This window comes from Gossypium arboreum, chromosome 10 (assembly GCF_025698485.1).
Source record: "Gossypium arboreum isolate Shixiya-1 chromosome 10, ASM2569848v2, whole genome shotgun sequence".
In the NCBI taxonomy this organism is placed as follows: domain Eukaryota; kingdom Viridiplantae; phylum Streptophyta; class Magnoliopsida; order Malvales; family Malvaceae; genus Gossypium; species Gossypium arboreum.
The window spans coordinates 20,018,225-20,034,680 of record NC_069079.1 but is presented as its reverse complement, the minus strand read 5'-3'; the positions used below and the strand labels follow the sequence as shown (position 1 = coordinate 20,034,680).

The following is a 16,456-nucleotide window of genomic DNA, read 5'->3' as shown; positions in this document are numbered from 1 at the left end:
GTCTATAAACACTAATTAATTTGTCACAAAATTTCGAGTTTAAACTTAATTTTCAAAAGTAAAAGCAGTATTCTTATGTGAAATACAAATCTTTATATAAATAATTGGTAGTCAATAATTGATGTCACCTTCTATCCGTCTGTGTATGTTGGATCAATGTTGGAACTTTAACGAATTAAAAGAGGAAAAAAAAAAGTGAGAATCCTACAATAATAAAAACAAACTAAACAAAGCAAAAGCTTGAGGTTGAAGTTTCAAAGTTGATAAAAGACAGCTCTGACTTGTGTTGTGTCGAACATGTACATATAATGTCAATCGTCATCTTCATCGATGTCATGCCCTTTACCCCCATAAAACCTCCCCATTGACCCCCTCATCTTCAATGCAAAGTTAACCTTTAAAAAAAACCCCAGTTCGCCCCACTCCCTTCAAACCCTAAAATTTTAACCCCCAAAGCAGAAAAGCTAAGAAATCAAAGGCACAACTCTTTTGCTTCTTCTTCTTCTTCTTCTTTTTATTTCTGTGAAAGGGATGAGAGTCCCTGTTTGTTCCCCACAAGCCAACCATTACCCGATCCCAAAGCCTGACATCAACAATAACAATATTACTATCACAGCCGGGAACATCACTTTCCTTAACAGTAGTGTTCCAGCGAGCTCATGCGAGCCAACATTGGATCTTGATCTCCGTCGAAGCCCAAGTTCGGCGGTAACAGAAAATCCGGTTTCGAATCCTGCCGATAATTCTAATTGTTTCTCAGTATCGGGTCCTCATCAGCAGCAGGCGGGTCTTGAGTGGGACGAGCATGTGCTGCGAAACATGGATTGGGATGCCATCCTGAAAGACTTCGGATTAGATGATGAATCTGTGCCTGCTACCAAAACTATTCCTCCTCAGGTCATCAACCCTAGACTCGACAATCACATCCAAAACGTCCCCGAGTTAACGTCCTGCGAGTTGACTCATCACCCCCTCCATTCTGATTTCAATCTTTACGAATCTTACTCGGGTCTTAATCAAAACCCATCTCATAATAATTACTTTGATGTTTCTAATACTTGTAATTTTCATAACGTCGGCAACTTCAACTTGGGCTTTGATTTTCTAGAAGAGCTGATAAGAGCTGCGAATTGTTTCGACACCCACGACTTGCAACTCGCGCAAGTGATATTGGACCGGCTCCACCAACGGCTACGATCTCCCTCGGGGAAACCGTTACAAAGGGCCTCTTTTTACTTCAAAGAAGCTCTCCAGTCTCTATTCACCGGGTCAACATGGCCGAATCCGGTTCGTTTATCTTCATGGAGTGAAATCGTTCAAACTATCGAAGCCTACAAGTCCTTCTCCGGGATTAACCCTATCCCCATGTTCAACCACTTCACCACCAATCAAGCTCTCCTGGAAGCACTGGATGGATCAGCACCGTTGATTCACATCATCGATTTTGATATTGGATTTGGAGGCCAATACGCTTCTTTAATGAGAGAAATGGCTGAAAGAAACGATCATTCTCGCAAGTTCATTCGAATAACAGCCGTGGTTCCCGAAGAATATGGCTTTGAGACAAGGCTTATTGAAGACAACCTTAACCAGTTTGCTCAAGCACTTAGATTAAGGTTTCAGATTGAGTTTGTTCTGCTCCCAACATTCGAGACCATGTCTTTTAAAGCTTTTAAGTTCATTAACGGAGAAAAAACGGCAATCCTTTTATCTCCGTCAATATTCCGATGTCTGGGTTTACAGGTAACGGCCTTTGTGAGTGATCTTAGGAGGATTAGTCCAAGCGTCGTCGTTTTTGTAGATAGTGAGGTGTGGATGGAGTCAGGGACGACGACGTCGTTCCGGAAGAATTTCGTGAATTGTTTGGAGTTTTACGCCATGATGTTTGAGTCATTGGACGCTGCGGGAGGGGAATGGGTGAAGAAGATAGAGACATTGTTATTGAGGCCGAGGATATTTTCGGCAGTGGAAGCGGCGGCTAGGACGGCGGCGCCGGCCTGGAGGGAGGTGTTTTGTGAGGCGGGAATGAGGGCGGTGCGTTTGAGTCAGCTGGCGGATTTTCAAGCTGAGAGTTTGTTACAGAAGGTGCAGGTTCGTGGATTCCACGTGGCGAAAAGACAAGCCGAGTTGGTGCTTTGCTGGCACAAAACTGCCCTGAGTGCCACGTCAGTTTGGAGGTGTTAACTGTTAACGGATAAGTGTGTATATTAACTTTTTACGGTGTTTGGGATCTTTTTTATGTTTTACTATTTTCGAGGTATCGTGGCAAAATTACTTTAATTTTTTTTCAGAAATTATAATATAATTTTGATATAATAATAAAATTACATTTTTCCCTTTAAAACTTTTTTCTGTTTTCATATTTGTTGTTACTATGAAAAGGCTGGAAAAGCTCTGTACTCTTCCTTTAGATATTGGGGTGAGATTAAAACTAATAGTACTGATGAAATTAGTAATTGAATATATTTGTGAATTCAAACGGATAAGAATATAATTTATATAATATTAATATTAAAGATATTATAATAAAAAGTGTTATGTAATATAAAATTTTAAATTATTTTATTTTTATAAATATGTCAAACTATAATTTTAATAGAATAATACATATCATAACATTTTTAGTCATTATTTATTTAATACTTATTTACATTAATAATTATTTGATAAATGTTTTCAATAATATTTAACAAATAAAATTTTAAAATTCCATTTTATGAAAATATTTTAATTAATTACTTGTTTTATAAAATGCTTGAAAGGGCTAAATAACAAGAATAATAAAAGAAACATAGATAAAACTAAGGGCTAATATTAGGGTGAATATTCGATCGAGTTGAGTTGAATAGAGTCAAAAAATTTTAAGTTACTCAAGTTGATGAATCTTATTCTAGCAGCCGAATTCAATTCAATTTTTTTTTCGAATCGAATCGAGTCAAAAAATTTCGAGTCGAGTTAACGAATCTTATTATTTTTATTAAATGTTGCTTTTACATGAACCGATTATTTAACTAGTAGACGAAGTATAAGATTATATAACTACATAACAATATAATGGTTTTGACTTTTAACTTAATGGGTAAACATTTATCAAAATGACGTAGTTTTGCCTTTTAACTTAATAGTTTTGACTTTTAACTTTAGAAATAGTAGACATTTATCAAAACGACATAGTTTTGCCTTTTTTTATTCGGATTTTCGAATAACTCGAATTGTGTAATTCATACTCGAGTTAAACTAAAAACTTAATTTTTTTATTCAAGTTGATCTGAATAATTCAATTAACTCAAATAACTCGAACTATTTAATTCAAAATTTAAATTTCTTATCAAAATTTTCAAATCGAATCAAATTTTGCTCACATTTAACTAATATAACATAAAATAATTGGATGCACTACATAATATAATAATTTATTCTAATTAAAAATTTAAAATAGATTTATTCAATCTCATTTTGTAAGAGTTATCCAAAACACCTTAGTTATAATTATTTATATTTAGAAAACTGTGAAACATAGGAATTCTTATTTCACAAGATCATTATAGAATCATCTTTGATAAAATGATAACAAGAAGATTGTCCTACAAATCTACCATATAAATATTCTTACAATTTTAAAGGAAAAGAAAAGGAAATTTTCTCCTAACCTTATATGAGTTTTCACATTATAGTCAGATATCACTTTGCTAAATCATCACTGATGGATTCGATTATAATTTATTTGGATATGTGTTATTTATAATTATATATACTTGTAATTTAAAAAAGGTAAAATTTCAAGCGGTAATGGTTGATTACCCCAAGCAATGAATAGTTTTGGAGCACTCGGAATATTCTCAAGGTCAATTTTTTTTTTTTAGTCCATGTATTAAGTGTTAGTTGTGAATTTAGTCCTTATAAATTAATTTGGTATTTTTTGGTCTCAATCTCTTTCGAATTTTGAAATTTCAATCACGACCTAAATGATAGTTATTAAATTCGTTAAGTTAAATTCTATAATTTTTAAAATTTTATGCGACAAAGATATTATCACATGTGTAATGTAATGTTAGCATGCTATTTTCACATAATATTCACACAAAAATCATGTTAGTTTACATAATGGAGATTCATATTTGTGAGATTATAAATGCAATCTTCTTAGTAATTATAATTTAGATTTGAGAGAAAGTTTAACTTCCCCACTAGAAAGTTTTGGTTTTCATTCTAAGAGCTCGCTCTTTTAGCATCCGATAGTTCAAGAATAGTGGAGAAGATTATTCGGTCGAAAGTAAGAAGGATGTAGATACTAGATCCAAGATTTAGCAAGACTCCCTAGCTCGGAAGTATAACTATTAGATTTGATGAGATTTATTACTATAGATATCACAACCAAATAATTAGTTTTATGAAAAGTTTTTAAAGTTCCACTAAACCATAAAACCATTTTTCATTTCTCCAACAACCTTATCATCGATCGGTAACCTTATCTTAATGGTTTATTCATGGTTATATTATGCTTAATATGAATTGTTAAGAATGTGATTTTAGGTTGTGTTAATGGTTATAGTATTTTTGTAGGACTGTTTATGGTTATACTATGTGTCTATCAGCACATGCATACACTAAACCAATTGTTTGTTAACCCTAACCTTTATACTATATCCTTGTACTAATTTCTATTTTAGGTTTGTGTTAATGGTTACATTATGTGTCGAATATGCATGGTTTTAATGGTTTAACATATGTATGGATGTAGTATGTGTTTATACATAGTAAAAATATTTTAGCCTTTTAGGAACATTGTTTTAATGGTTTTATCTATGCATAGATATTGTAAGAATAGTTTAGGGTTTAGAACATATACCATTTGTTCTTGATGCTTTAATTAATTGACAAAGTAACAATGTTACTATTTGCACATTATTTTAATTGTAAAAATTACTATATGATCGAAGGAATACAATCTTTATAAATGGAATTGGTACTAGGACCCTATACTTTTCTTTATCATTCTCTTTACATTTGCCACTAATATTAGATTCCATTATAGACCTAAAATGATTAGCACGAGGCCTCTTTTGAGTTAAGCAACCTCAGAGTTCTATATTTGTTATGATACTTACCATCATAGGCCCAAAACTCGAATGGGCATGTGTCGAATTTTATCGTGCTCACGCATTAAGCTCGTAAGATGGGTACCTACATTCTCTTACGAAGTCACACATGAGATTACGCATAGGAGCGCATAAACACGTGTTAAGTCTAGAGTAGGATGTGTGCTGACAAGCATGGAACCTACCTAGTATGTCATATCAATGAATAGTACTCATATCATATAAATAAAGAAGCTTCACCATTGAAGAGAGACAGAGAAAAAAACTCAACAATTTGGTGCGGTGAGAGGGAGAATTTACGATATTCAAATCTTCAGTTTGCAAAAAATCAAAATGGTTCACCCCAATGAGAATTTTCCCATTAAGTTTTTGACAAGACAACCTGGAGTTTATGGTGTTGGTAATCAGCCCAGTGAAATAGATTTATTTGTTGGTTTGTTTGCCGATTGGCCAAAAAATTTGGGTAATTCGGTCATATAAGATCCTCAAATTCTTTTGACTTGAATATCCCTTCTGGCCAGTGATTATCACTCTCCTTCGATCAAGAGGCATCCCCACAACAATTTTTTGCTCTTTAGGAGCAAATGAGATTGATGAGGGAGCAGATGACTTTGCAAAATGTTAGGTTTGAGCAACAGGAAATATTTCAGCAAGAGTTATTAAGGCAGAATGAATAGTTGAGGAGAAAGGTAGACTTGGATAATTCTGATCCCCATGATAATACCATCATACATGAAAAAAGCCTTGGGATACATGAAAAACCGTGGCAGAACGAGATGGATGCTCTACGTAGAGATGTACAAGCTTTGCATCCTGAGAACCTGATTGGTTGTTTTGTTCTAACGATCCACTATACAAAAAAGCATCAATGTAATTAAAGATGTTTTGGGCAAGTTCTAGTCAATAAATTTTGCAAGCCATACAACTCTTTTTTTTCTTTTACTTTGTTGCTTAATTTGTAAAATCTATACTACTATTTAAATTTCTAATGGAGTTAGAGTTACAAGTCAATCTTTTCACTTTAAAAATTAATAAAAAATATATAATGAGATTTGACTTACATGAATTTCATTAATAAATCTTTTAATTTACCACTCAACTAAAACTTTATCTTGATATTTTTATACATTTTAATTTTATTATGCACACTTTAACCTCTATCATTTGTACATTTATACTTACTATTATTTAAATTCCTAATTAAGTTAGTGTCATAGGAATGCTCTTCCATAATTAAAATAAGTAATATTATTAAAAGGTATTTCGTATTTTCACTTTAAAAACCAATAATAATATCCATATGGTGGCATTTGAACTCACACCAATTACATTAGTAAAATCTTCAATTTACCATTCAACTAAAGCTTTATTTTAATGTATAAACATTTTCATTTTATTAATAACACTTTATTACCTCCATTAGTTGTATATCTATACTATTAATAAAACCCACAACTAAGTTGGTGTCACAGTTAATCGGTACTAACTCGCTTAGGAACCGATCGATATCCTTTTATTAAATGACTACTACTATTCTTTTGATAGTCTTTTTGTCTTTTCTTACTTTTATATAATTTTTAATCAACCGGAGTGAACTCTTGTTTAATGGAATTATAAACAAATTATTTACCTTTACACCAATAATTCTTGAATAAACTTAAAAAAATTAAGTTTAAATATAAAATGTTTTCTCTCACTAAATTTGTGTATTTATATTATTAATAAAACCCTTAATTGAGTTGATGTCACGAGTTAATCGAGTACCAACTTGGTTAGGAAATGATTAATAAACTCTTTTATTAAATGACTATTACTATTATTTTGGTGGTCTTTTGCCTTTTCATGCTTTTATATAGTTTTTAAACAAAAGAACCAAAATTAATATGTTGTGAAATCAAAACCATATTTAATAGATTTTATAAATAAATTATTTACCAAGACACCAATAATAATTCTTATGTAAACTTTAAAACAATTAACTTTTAATATAAAATATTGTTTATTACCAAATTTGTGTACTTATACTATTTATTAAGCCTTTTACTGAATTGGTGTCACCCATCAACTAGATCTCAACTCAATTAGGGAATTACCAAAAACTATTTGTTTGCTAAGTAAATTATATGATTATTTGGATGTTTTTGTCCTTTTATATTTTTATAAATCAATAAAATCGTCCATAATGAGATCTGAACCAATGACAACATGCATATAATTTTTTATTTACTATTTGAACTAAAACAATTTTTATTTTTACATGAAACTTTAATGAGTATATTTGTTATATACATTTTACTCACAATTTAATCTAATGTAATTTGTGTTTAAATTTCGTTTTACTTATAATTATATATTGTTTTTCATTTTAATATCATATATATTTCATGTGTTACTACTAATTAATTTCAAACAATATTTTTATTATATATTGTATGTTATTTTAAACACTTTTTGTGTTCTAATTACGTGATTTTTCACATGCATACATATGTGCTAAGATTTCTAGTATAGATAATGTCACCGATTGAGTTGGTGTCACAAGTCAACTTGACATTAACTCACAATTAATGATAACACCATGATAAACAATTGTAGTGCATTTAATATTTTTAATTTAATATATTTATGTGTTTAAATTTTATTGTATCCATAATTTAATTTAATTTAATTTTTAATTTTAATATCATACATATTTAATGTATTATTATGATTAGTTAGTTTTTGTCGATGATTAATTAGTTTCAATTATCGTTTCATTATTTATTATATGTTATTGTTTTTTCTTTTTTCTTTTTTCTTTTTGGTGAAAAAGAAAAACAAATTACATCAACTTAATTGCCTAAAAGCACCACTTGTTTCATCTTGTTGTATGACCTCAAGGATCTCAATCAGGGCCACATCAAAAACTTATAAGCTTGACTTCCACGTTAGGCTAAGTTTGGCCAACCGTTTGCAACAAGGTTGTGTTCTCTAGGCACATATCTAATTTGCCATTGCCCTTCAAAGCTCATGATTCGACGAAGGACACGAACTCATAGTGCCCATTTACATCCTTTATTAAGCAATAGGAAGATTTCATCCAGAATACCCCATAATTCAGCCTCAAAGGGTAAACATTTACCCAAATACTGATTAAATCCTAAAATCCAATTTCCAAGTTGATCCCACAACATACCTCCAATAGAAGCATTTCTCGTATCTCTTGCAACTACTCCATCCGTGTCTAAATTAACCCACGAACTGTTGGCATGAGAATTATGTTTTGAACTCGAAGTGTTAATATTGCAACCACTTTGATGGATTCGAATTGTTGGGCTCAACTAATGGAGACTTTGACGACTTCTATTGTTGACCATGTAACATTCTAGAATATAAAGAGATTTCTATTCTTCCAGATGCACCAGGTGATTAATCCAAAAAGGCATGACCAAGTGATACCATGATCCTGCAATCTCAAATGACAACACAAGTTACAAGAAAACCAAAACTGAAAATTATCAGAAAAGAACCTTTGATGCTGCTCTATTGGTATCACATGTAAATACACTTCTTTAACCGCCAGACAATCCCGAAGCACATGAATATCCTCATTTCTATGCCTACATATAAGGTAAGAACTAATGTATCCAATCCCTTATTGTATACGTTCCAAATTCGTAAAGAGCCTCTGCTTAGATGCCAACCAAAGGAAAAATCTCACTTTTTGTGGTCCCTGATACTTCTATATAAGCTTCCAAAATTCCTCTCTGGGATTCTAGGTTTCTTCTTTTAAAGACCAATAAGCACTACACACAGAAAATGAGCCTGAGGCTGAACGAGCCTAAATTACTCTATCCGATCCCGATCAGGATGGGGAGGAAAGATACTAACAATGCAATTAAACACATAATCAGACAACCATATACGAAACAAATCCAAATTCAAAGTTCCATCGGACTTGACCAAATCCTTTAAAGTACAATCCATGTCAAGATTGGCAGATGAGGGAATATGCATGTTTGAAGGACCAATACCTGGAATCTAGGAGTCTTTTTAACAGCGAATATTTGCACTGTCTCTAATGGATCAAGTTAAATTCCCATGGAAAAGAGTCCATACCTTAAAGAGGGATTGCTAGAAATGCAAGCATCGACTCCTACATATAGAATCTGGCAGTTGCTCTTTCTAGCCATATTTCTAAGGAAGGACATGAACCTATAGTGTTATCTTTGGAAACTAAGTTAAACCTAATCTTCACAAAAAAAGACATATTTTGATCCTACAAGTATTAGAGACCAAGGCCATCTCAAGACTTAGGCTGATAGATAGAATCCCACCTACTAAGGATATTTTTAGCTAACTACCAGAACACCCCCAAATAAACTGCCTTGCTAAGCGCTCAATCTTTTCACATATTCCTTTCAGTATCAACATGGACTGTATAAAGTAACTTGGAATGGAAAACAAGACAGGCTACACCAGGGCTATTCTACCAACTATGGATAACTTACATATGTCCCAATTTTGCAGCTTACGCCTCACCTTATCAACCACAAAGCTTAGGGTACTATTAATAACCCTGTCATGAAGGAGAGGAAACCTTAAGTAAGTACCAAGGTTCTCAACTTCCTAAAAACCTAGCATTGAACTAATACGATTGCTCAAATCCTTATCAATTACCTTGGAAAAGTATATATAGCTTTTCCTTGCACTGATTTTGTGCCTAGAAAACTCACAAAAAAGATTCAAAACTGTCTCCAATAAACGAACTTAATTAGGTTCTGCTTTACCAAAAATAATAAAGTCGTCTGTAAAGAACAAATGTGTAACACCCCTTACCCGAGTTCGATGTCAGGACAGGATACGAGATGTTACTGGGCTTAAACACATACACACAATCATTTTTGGGTCATAAATTTCCCTCGATTTTTGAAACTTTCAAACTTCCTCCTAACGACCCTAATATATAGACCTACGAGGTCCAAAACACGCTTTAGAAATGGTTCGAGAATAAACTAAACACTTTAGAAAACTTTGTAAAATTTCACAGCAAATAGGGGCACACGCCCGTGTGTCTTCTTAAAATGGCCATGTTGAAGGCTCGTGTGGCTCACACTGCCTGAACATATCGGGACACACCTGTGTCCCTAGCTCGAGCGAATTTATATCTCGATTCGAACCTACAGGGGTTTTCACACAGCTTAGCACACACCTGTGTCCATGACCCGTGTCCCCCACACGGCCATGACACGCCCGTGTCTCAGCCTGTGTACAAAAACCTTGACATTCTGTTTCTGACGTCAGCAACCCTTTAAGGGTACACGACCATATTACACACCTGTGTACTAAACCGTGTCCTCCATATGGTTGAGACACAAGGCCGTGTCTCCGCCCGTGTGGTTGCTATTGGGCATTCTGTTTTGCCAAATTTAGGTGTAGGGGACACACAGCCTGACTACACACCCATGGGGCAAACCGTGTGTCACACACAGTCTAGACACACGCTCGTGTGGACAAAAACAAGGCTATCTATCAAGCCTTTTTGCCACCCTTACTTGCACCAACCTACACAACATCAAACATAACCAATCCAATTATAAACAAACATAATCAAAACAACCACAACTATAAGAATTTTCATCAAATGTATTTAATAATAATCAATATTAGCCAACATTAATGGCCTATACAAAATGAATATCACATGCATATGAGCCAACACTTGTGGCTAAAATAACATGACACTAAACAAAAAGACCAAGTCCTTTTACATGCCACACTCAAAACATTTAAGCTAGCTATACCAAAATCTATAGGTGATAGTGTGATCGATACCTCCGACATCCCTTAATTACCGATGCTCGTTTGACGGTACTATATGAAAATGGAAAAGAGAGGGAGTAAGCATAAAGCTTAGTAAGTTGCATATAAATAAGTAACAACATCAACCATGCATATTTAAACACATAGCATATTATAAATCAACACAACATTCTTGAGTGAACAAAGGTAAATATCACTACATGCTTATATATATCACAAGTATAAGCCAAAGATTACAAAATCGTCCCAAAATCATTTTCATAGCTAGAACTTACTCATGTCATTCTTACCATTAAGGCATCCTAACTAGACTCATATCTTATGAGTTTTGAATAAAAACCTGTACCACTCACAACATGATTATATCATTCCATATCTTTATCATAAGCTTTAAAATAACCCATGAAACCTTTTAGAATACTAAAGGATATTCAATAAGTCTCACATAAGAGGGTAAATTGCCGATGCCATGTCCTAGACATGGTCTTACACTGGCTTACATGTCGAGGCCGATACCATATCCCAGACATGGTCTTACACTAACCCTCATCTCAATGCCATTGCCATGTCCCAGACATCGTCTTACACTGGCTCTTATAACATTGCCGATGCCATGTTCCAAACATGGTCTTACACTGGCTCTCATAACATTACCGATGTCATATTCCAAACATGGTCTTACACTAGCTCTCATAACATTGCCGATGCCATGTTCCAAACATGGTCTTACACTAGCTCTCATAATGTGGCTGATGCCATGTTCCAAACATGGTCTTACACTAGCACACATATCACATAAATGTAATGGCATGGATATCCAATCTATACCTAGGTCAACCGGGAATTTACCACATTGAATTTCATCATGGATTAATCATAAGCATATTCAACATTATTTTGCAAAATCAATCATTTCACACATAATAATGATAAAGTTGCCTTACTTACGTACAACTTACCTCAGTATATAAAAGGTGGGCGACTAGTCTGTTTTTAATCCAATAGCTTGGCTTTCCCCTGGTTTAGGTCCAGATTTTGTATTTCTTGATCTATAACGATAAAATTTACTAGTTTAATCATCACATTAATCAAGACATTTTATAAACTACATTTTTGGTAAAATGATAAATTTACCCCTAGACTTTCACAAAATTATGATTTTACCCTTAGGATCGTAAATTGATTTTCATCAAATTTTCTCACTAAACAAGCCTAGCTGAATTATACTAGAAGCAGTCCACAATTCCAATTATTTTACACATTTACCACATATTTTTATAACTTATGCAAAATGGTCCTTAGTTAGGGTTTTCATGAAAACTATTTCACAAAAGTTGTTTATTTAACAACCACAACTCATTTTCTTCTATTAAATTTCAGCAAACAACATGAATAATCTTATGGCAAAACCTTCGACTCTCAACCATTTTGCAAAATAGTCCTCCCATTAGTTAGCTTATGCTACAATGGTCCTAAAAATACAAAAATCATCAAGAAAAACCATCAAAATCACTTACTTGTAAGAGTAAAGAGTGGCTGATATTTTGAAGCTACAAAACCCATAAATTGGCTGATAATTTCGGTGGTGAAGAGAAGAAATGAAAAAGATGATAGCTAGTCTTTAGGTTTATTATTATTTTATCAATTTAGTCACCTAACATTTGACCATCCCTTGAATTAAGGCTCCATGTCCAGCCACTATATTTTATTAGTCTATTTACTCAATAAGGACCTCTACTTTAATGCTCCATAGCTATTTGACACCTTTAGCTGGTAGAACAAAACTTTCGACTTTATGCGATTTAGTCCTTTTTCACAATTAAGCTTGCAATCGCTAAAATTATTTCACTAAAATTTTCATGAACTTATATAATCATGCTATAACACATAAAATAATATTAAAAATAATTTCTTTGGCCTCAGATTAGTGGTTCTGAAACTACTATTTTGACTAGGCCCAAAATCAGACTGTTACAATTTTCCCCCTTAGGGATTTTCGTCCCTGAAAATCATACTATAAAAAAGGTTTGGGTATTGGTCTCTCATGGTCTTTTCGGGCTCCCATGTGGCCTCTTCTATCCCATGTCTATGCCATAATACCTTTACAAGTGCTATACTCTTATTCCTCAATTATTTAACCTCCCGAGCCAAAATCTTAACCGATTCTTCGCCATAAGTCATATATGACCGAATCTCAATCTCTGTTAGCGAAAGAACATGCGAAGGGTCAGAATGATAATAGTGTAACATCGACATATGGAAAACATTGTGGATCTTCTCTAACTCGGATGGCAAGGCTAGTCGATAAGCTACCGGTCCAATTCTCTTAGTCACCTCATAAGGTCCAATAAAACATGGACTTAATTTTCCTTTCTTACTGAATCTAAGGACTTTCTTCCACAGGGTTACAGGGATACTTTTAAAAACACCGTATCACTGACTTGAAACTCAATTTCTTTTCGTTTCAAATCTGCGTAGGATTTCTATCTATCAAAAGCGACCTTCAAACAATTACGAATTACCTTTACTTTCTCTTCAGTCTCTTTGACTAAGTCAACCCCTTGAATATGATTTTCTCTGAGTTCGGTCCAAAACAAAGGCGTTCGGCACTTACGCCCGTATAAAGCCTTTTAAGGTGCCATTTTCAAACTTGACTAATAGCTATTGTTGTAGGCAAACTCTACCAACAGTAAATATTTTTCCCAACTGTCTTGGAATTCAAGGACACAACACCGCAACATGTTTTCAAGAATCTGAATTACCATCGATTTGCAGATGGAAAGCCGTGCTAAAATTTAACATTTTCCCCAAAGCTTTTTGTAACTTTTTCCAAAACCGCGAGGTGAATCTCGGATCCCTATTAGAAATAATCGATAAAGGTACTCCATGAAGTCTCACAATCTCAGAAATGTACAACTTAGCTAGCTTATCAAGTGAGTAGTCGGTACGTACCAGAATAAAGTGAGTTGACTCTGTTAATCGATCAATTATGACCCAAACAAAATCTTTCTTTCTTGGTGACAACGATAATCCCGTCATAAAATCCAAGGTAATTCAATCCCATTTCCACTAGGGAACCATCACAGGCTGAAGTAAACCCGAAGGTACTTGGTGCTCGGCTTTCACTTGCTGAAAAATTAAACATTTCGACACAAACTCTAAGATGTCTCTTTTCATACTCGGCCACCAATACAATCTCTTCAAGTCATTATACATCTTGGTACTACCCTGATGGATTGACATACAACTACCTTGTGCCTCGAGAAGAATTTTCCCAACAAGCTCATCATCTCTAGGTACACAGACCCTATCTTGGAACAATATACAACCATCGAAACCAATCTAAAAATTTGATTCAATACCCGCCTCACATTGAAGTCTCTTGTTTTGCAAATCACTGACACCTTTTTGAGCTTCACAGATCTCTTGAAGAAACGTCGATCTAGCTCTCAACTCCGCTAGTATCGAACCATCATCAGATACAGTCAACTGGGTATTCATAGCTCTCAAGGAAAATAAGGATTTCCTACTCAAAGCATCAGCGACCACGTTCACGTTCCTCGGGTGATAGTCGATCACCAGCTTGTAATCTTTTATGAGCTCTAGCCATTTCCGTTGGCGAAGGTTCAATTCCTTTTGAGTCATCAAATACTTTAGACTTTTATGATCGGTTAATACTCAACATCTCTTGCTATATAAGTGGTGTCTCCAAATCTTCAGTGCGAACACTATGGCTGCTAACTCTAAGTCGTGTGTCAGATAATTCTTCTCATGCGGCTTCAGTTGTCTCAAAGGCATATGCTATCACCTTGCCTTCTTGCATGAGCACGCATCCTAATCCATTCAAGGATGCATCGCTATACACTACGAATTCTTTTCTCGGTTTCGGCTACACTAAAATTAGGGTTTCAGTCAACAACTCCTTATGTTTCTCGAAAATATTTTGGCATTTTCCCTTCCAATCGAAGTTGACATCTTTCTATAGCAACCTCATCATCGGAGTAGCAATCATGGAGAATCCTTTAACGAATTGTCTGTAGTAACCCACTAAGTTTAGAAAGTTTCTAATCTCTGATACATTCCTCGATGGTTTCCACTCAACAATAGCTGAGATCTTACTCAGGTCAACACTAATTCCATCACCTGACACGATGTGTCCTAAGAATTCGACCTCTCGGAGCCTAAACTCACTTTTACTAAACTTGGCATACAACTGCTTGTCTCTTAAAGTCTGTAAAACAATTTTCAAATGCTTCGCGTGTTCACTCTCATCACAAGAATAGATTAATATATCATCCATAAAAAAAATGAACTTATCCAAGTATGGTAAAAAAATACAGTTCATTAAGTCCATAAACACGGTAGGAGCATTTGTTAAGCCAAAGGGCATGACGAGGAACTCATAATGACCATACCTTGTCCGAAATGTCGTTTTCGGCACATCTTGCTCCTTAACTCTTAGTTGGTAATAAACAGATCTTAAGTCTATATTAGAAAACACTGTGGCTCCTTTCAATTGGTCAAACAGATCATCGATCCTTGGCAAAGGATACTTGTTCTTTACAGTCACCTTGTTGAGCTGTCTGTAGTCTTACATAACCTTACTGACCCGTCTTTCTTTTTCACAAAAAGTATCAGAGCACCCCACAGAGAATAGCTCAGTTTCGAAAAACCCTTATCCGTTAACTCTTGTAGTTTAACGTTCAACTCTTTTAACTCCAACTGTGCCATCCTATACAGGGCAATCGATATAGGCGCAGTACTAGGGACTAACTCGATACCAAACTCGACTTCCCTAGATGGAGGCAACTCGGGCAACTCTTCTGGAAACACATCCAAAAACTCACATACCACTGGAACTGACTCAATCTTTACCTCCGACACTTAGGTATTCAACACAAATGTGAGATAAGACTCATACCATTTTCTCATGTATTTCACAGTAGTCATAGAAGAAATCAGTACAGGTAAGCTATCTAGTTCACCTGATTCAACCCGAATAATATCCCCATTTTCACATTTCAGCTCAATAAACTTACTACCATAGTTTACTAACACGTTATGAACAGTCAACCAATCTATGCCAAGAATTAGGTCAAATTCATCAAACGGTAGTAGCATGAAGTTAGCCAGAAAACAATAACCTCTAATCATCAAAGGACAGTTTCTACATACTTTGTTAACTAAAACATGCTTGCCTAACGGTTTGACACTTTTATCACAAATTTTTTAGACTCAATAGGCATATTCATGCTAGACACCAATTTTACACAAGCATATGAATAGGTAGACCCCGGATCAATCAAAGCTACAATAGAAATATCGTAAAGAGAAAAAGTAACCGTAATCACATCTGGTGACAATGCCTCTTTGCAAGCGCGAATGACTTAAGTCATTGCAGACGCTCTACGCTCTACCCGTATTCACCCCTGTGAATATTTTGGTCTGTTCGGTCGAGAACTACTAACACTCGCGATAGAAGTGGTTTGAGCCTAGACGTAGTGTACTGCTTATTCTTATTTCTATTCGAGAATCCCACTGAAGCATTCGATCGA

The 16,456-nt window shown here is 34.5% G+C and overlaps 1 protein-coding gene across 1 annotated transcript; it reads left to right on the top strand.

Annotated features, from left to right (window-relative positions):
• The first annotated feature begins 299 nt into the window (after positions 1 to 299).
• LOC108488649 (scarecrow-like protein 15) lies at positions 300 to 2,344 on the top strand. The gene has a single exon (XM_017792941.2). The coding sequence runs from the start codon at positions 532 to 534 to the stop codon at positions 2,182 to 2,184; it is 1,653 nt and encodes a 550-aa protein (XP_017648430.1). The 5' UTR covers positions 300 to 531; the 3' UTR covers positions 2,185 to 2,344.
• The last annotated feature ends 14,112 nt before the right edge of the window (positions 2,345 to 16,456 follow it).

Bases quoted from the DNA above. Each gene is read 5' to 3' on its own strand.
- LOC108488649 (XM_017792941.2), top strand. From the start codon at position 532: ATGAGAGTCCCTGTTTGTTCCCCACAAGCCAACCATTACCCGATCCCA.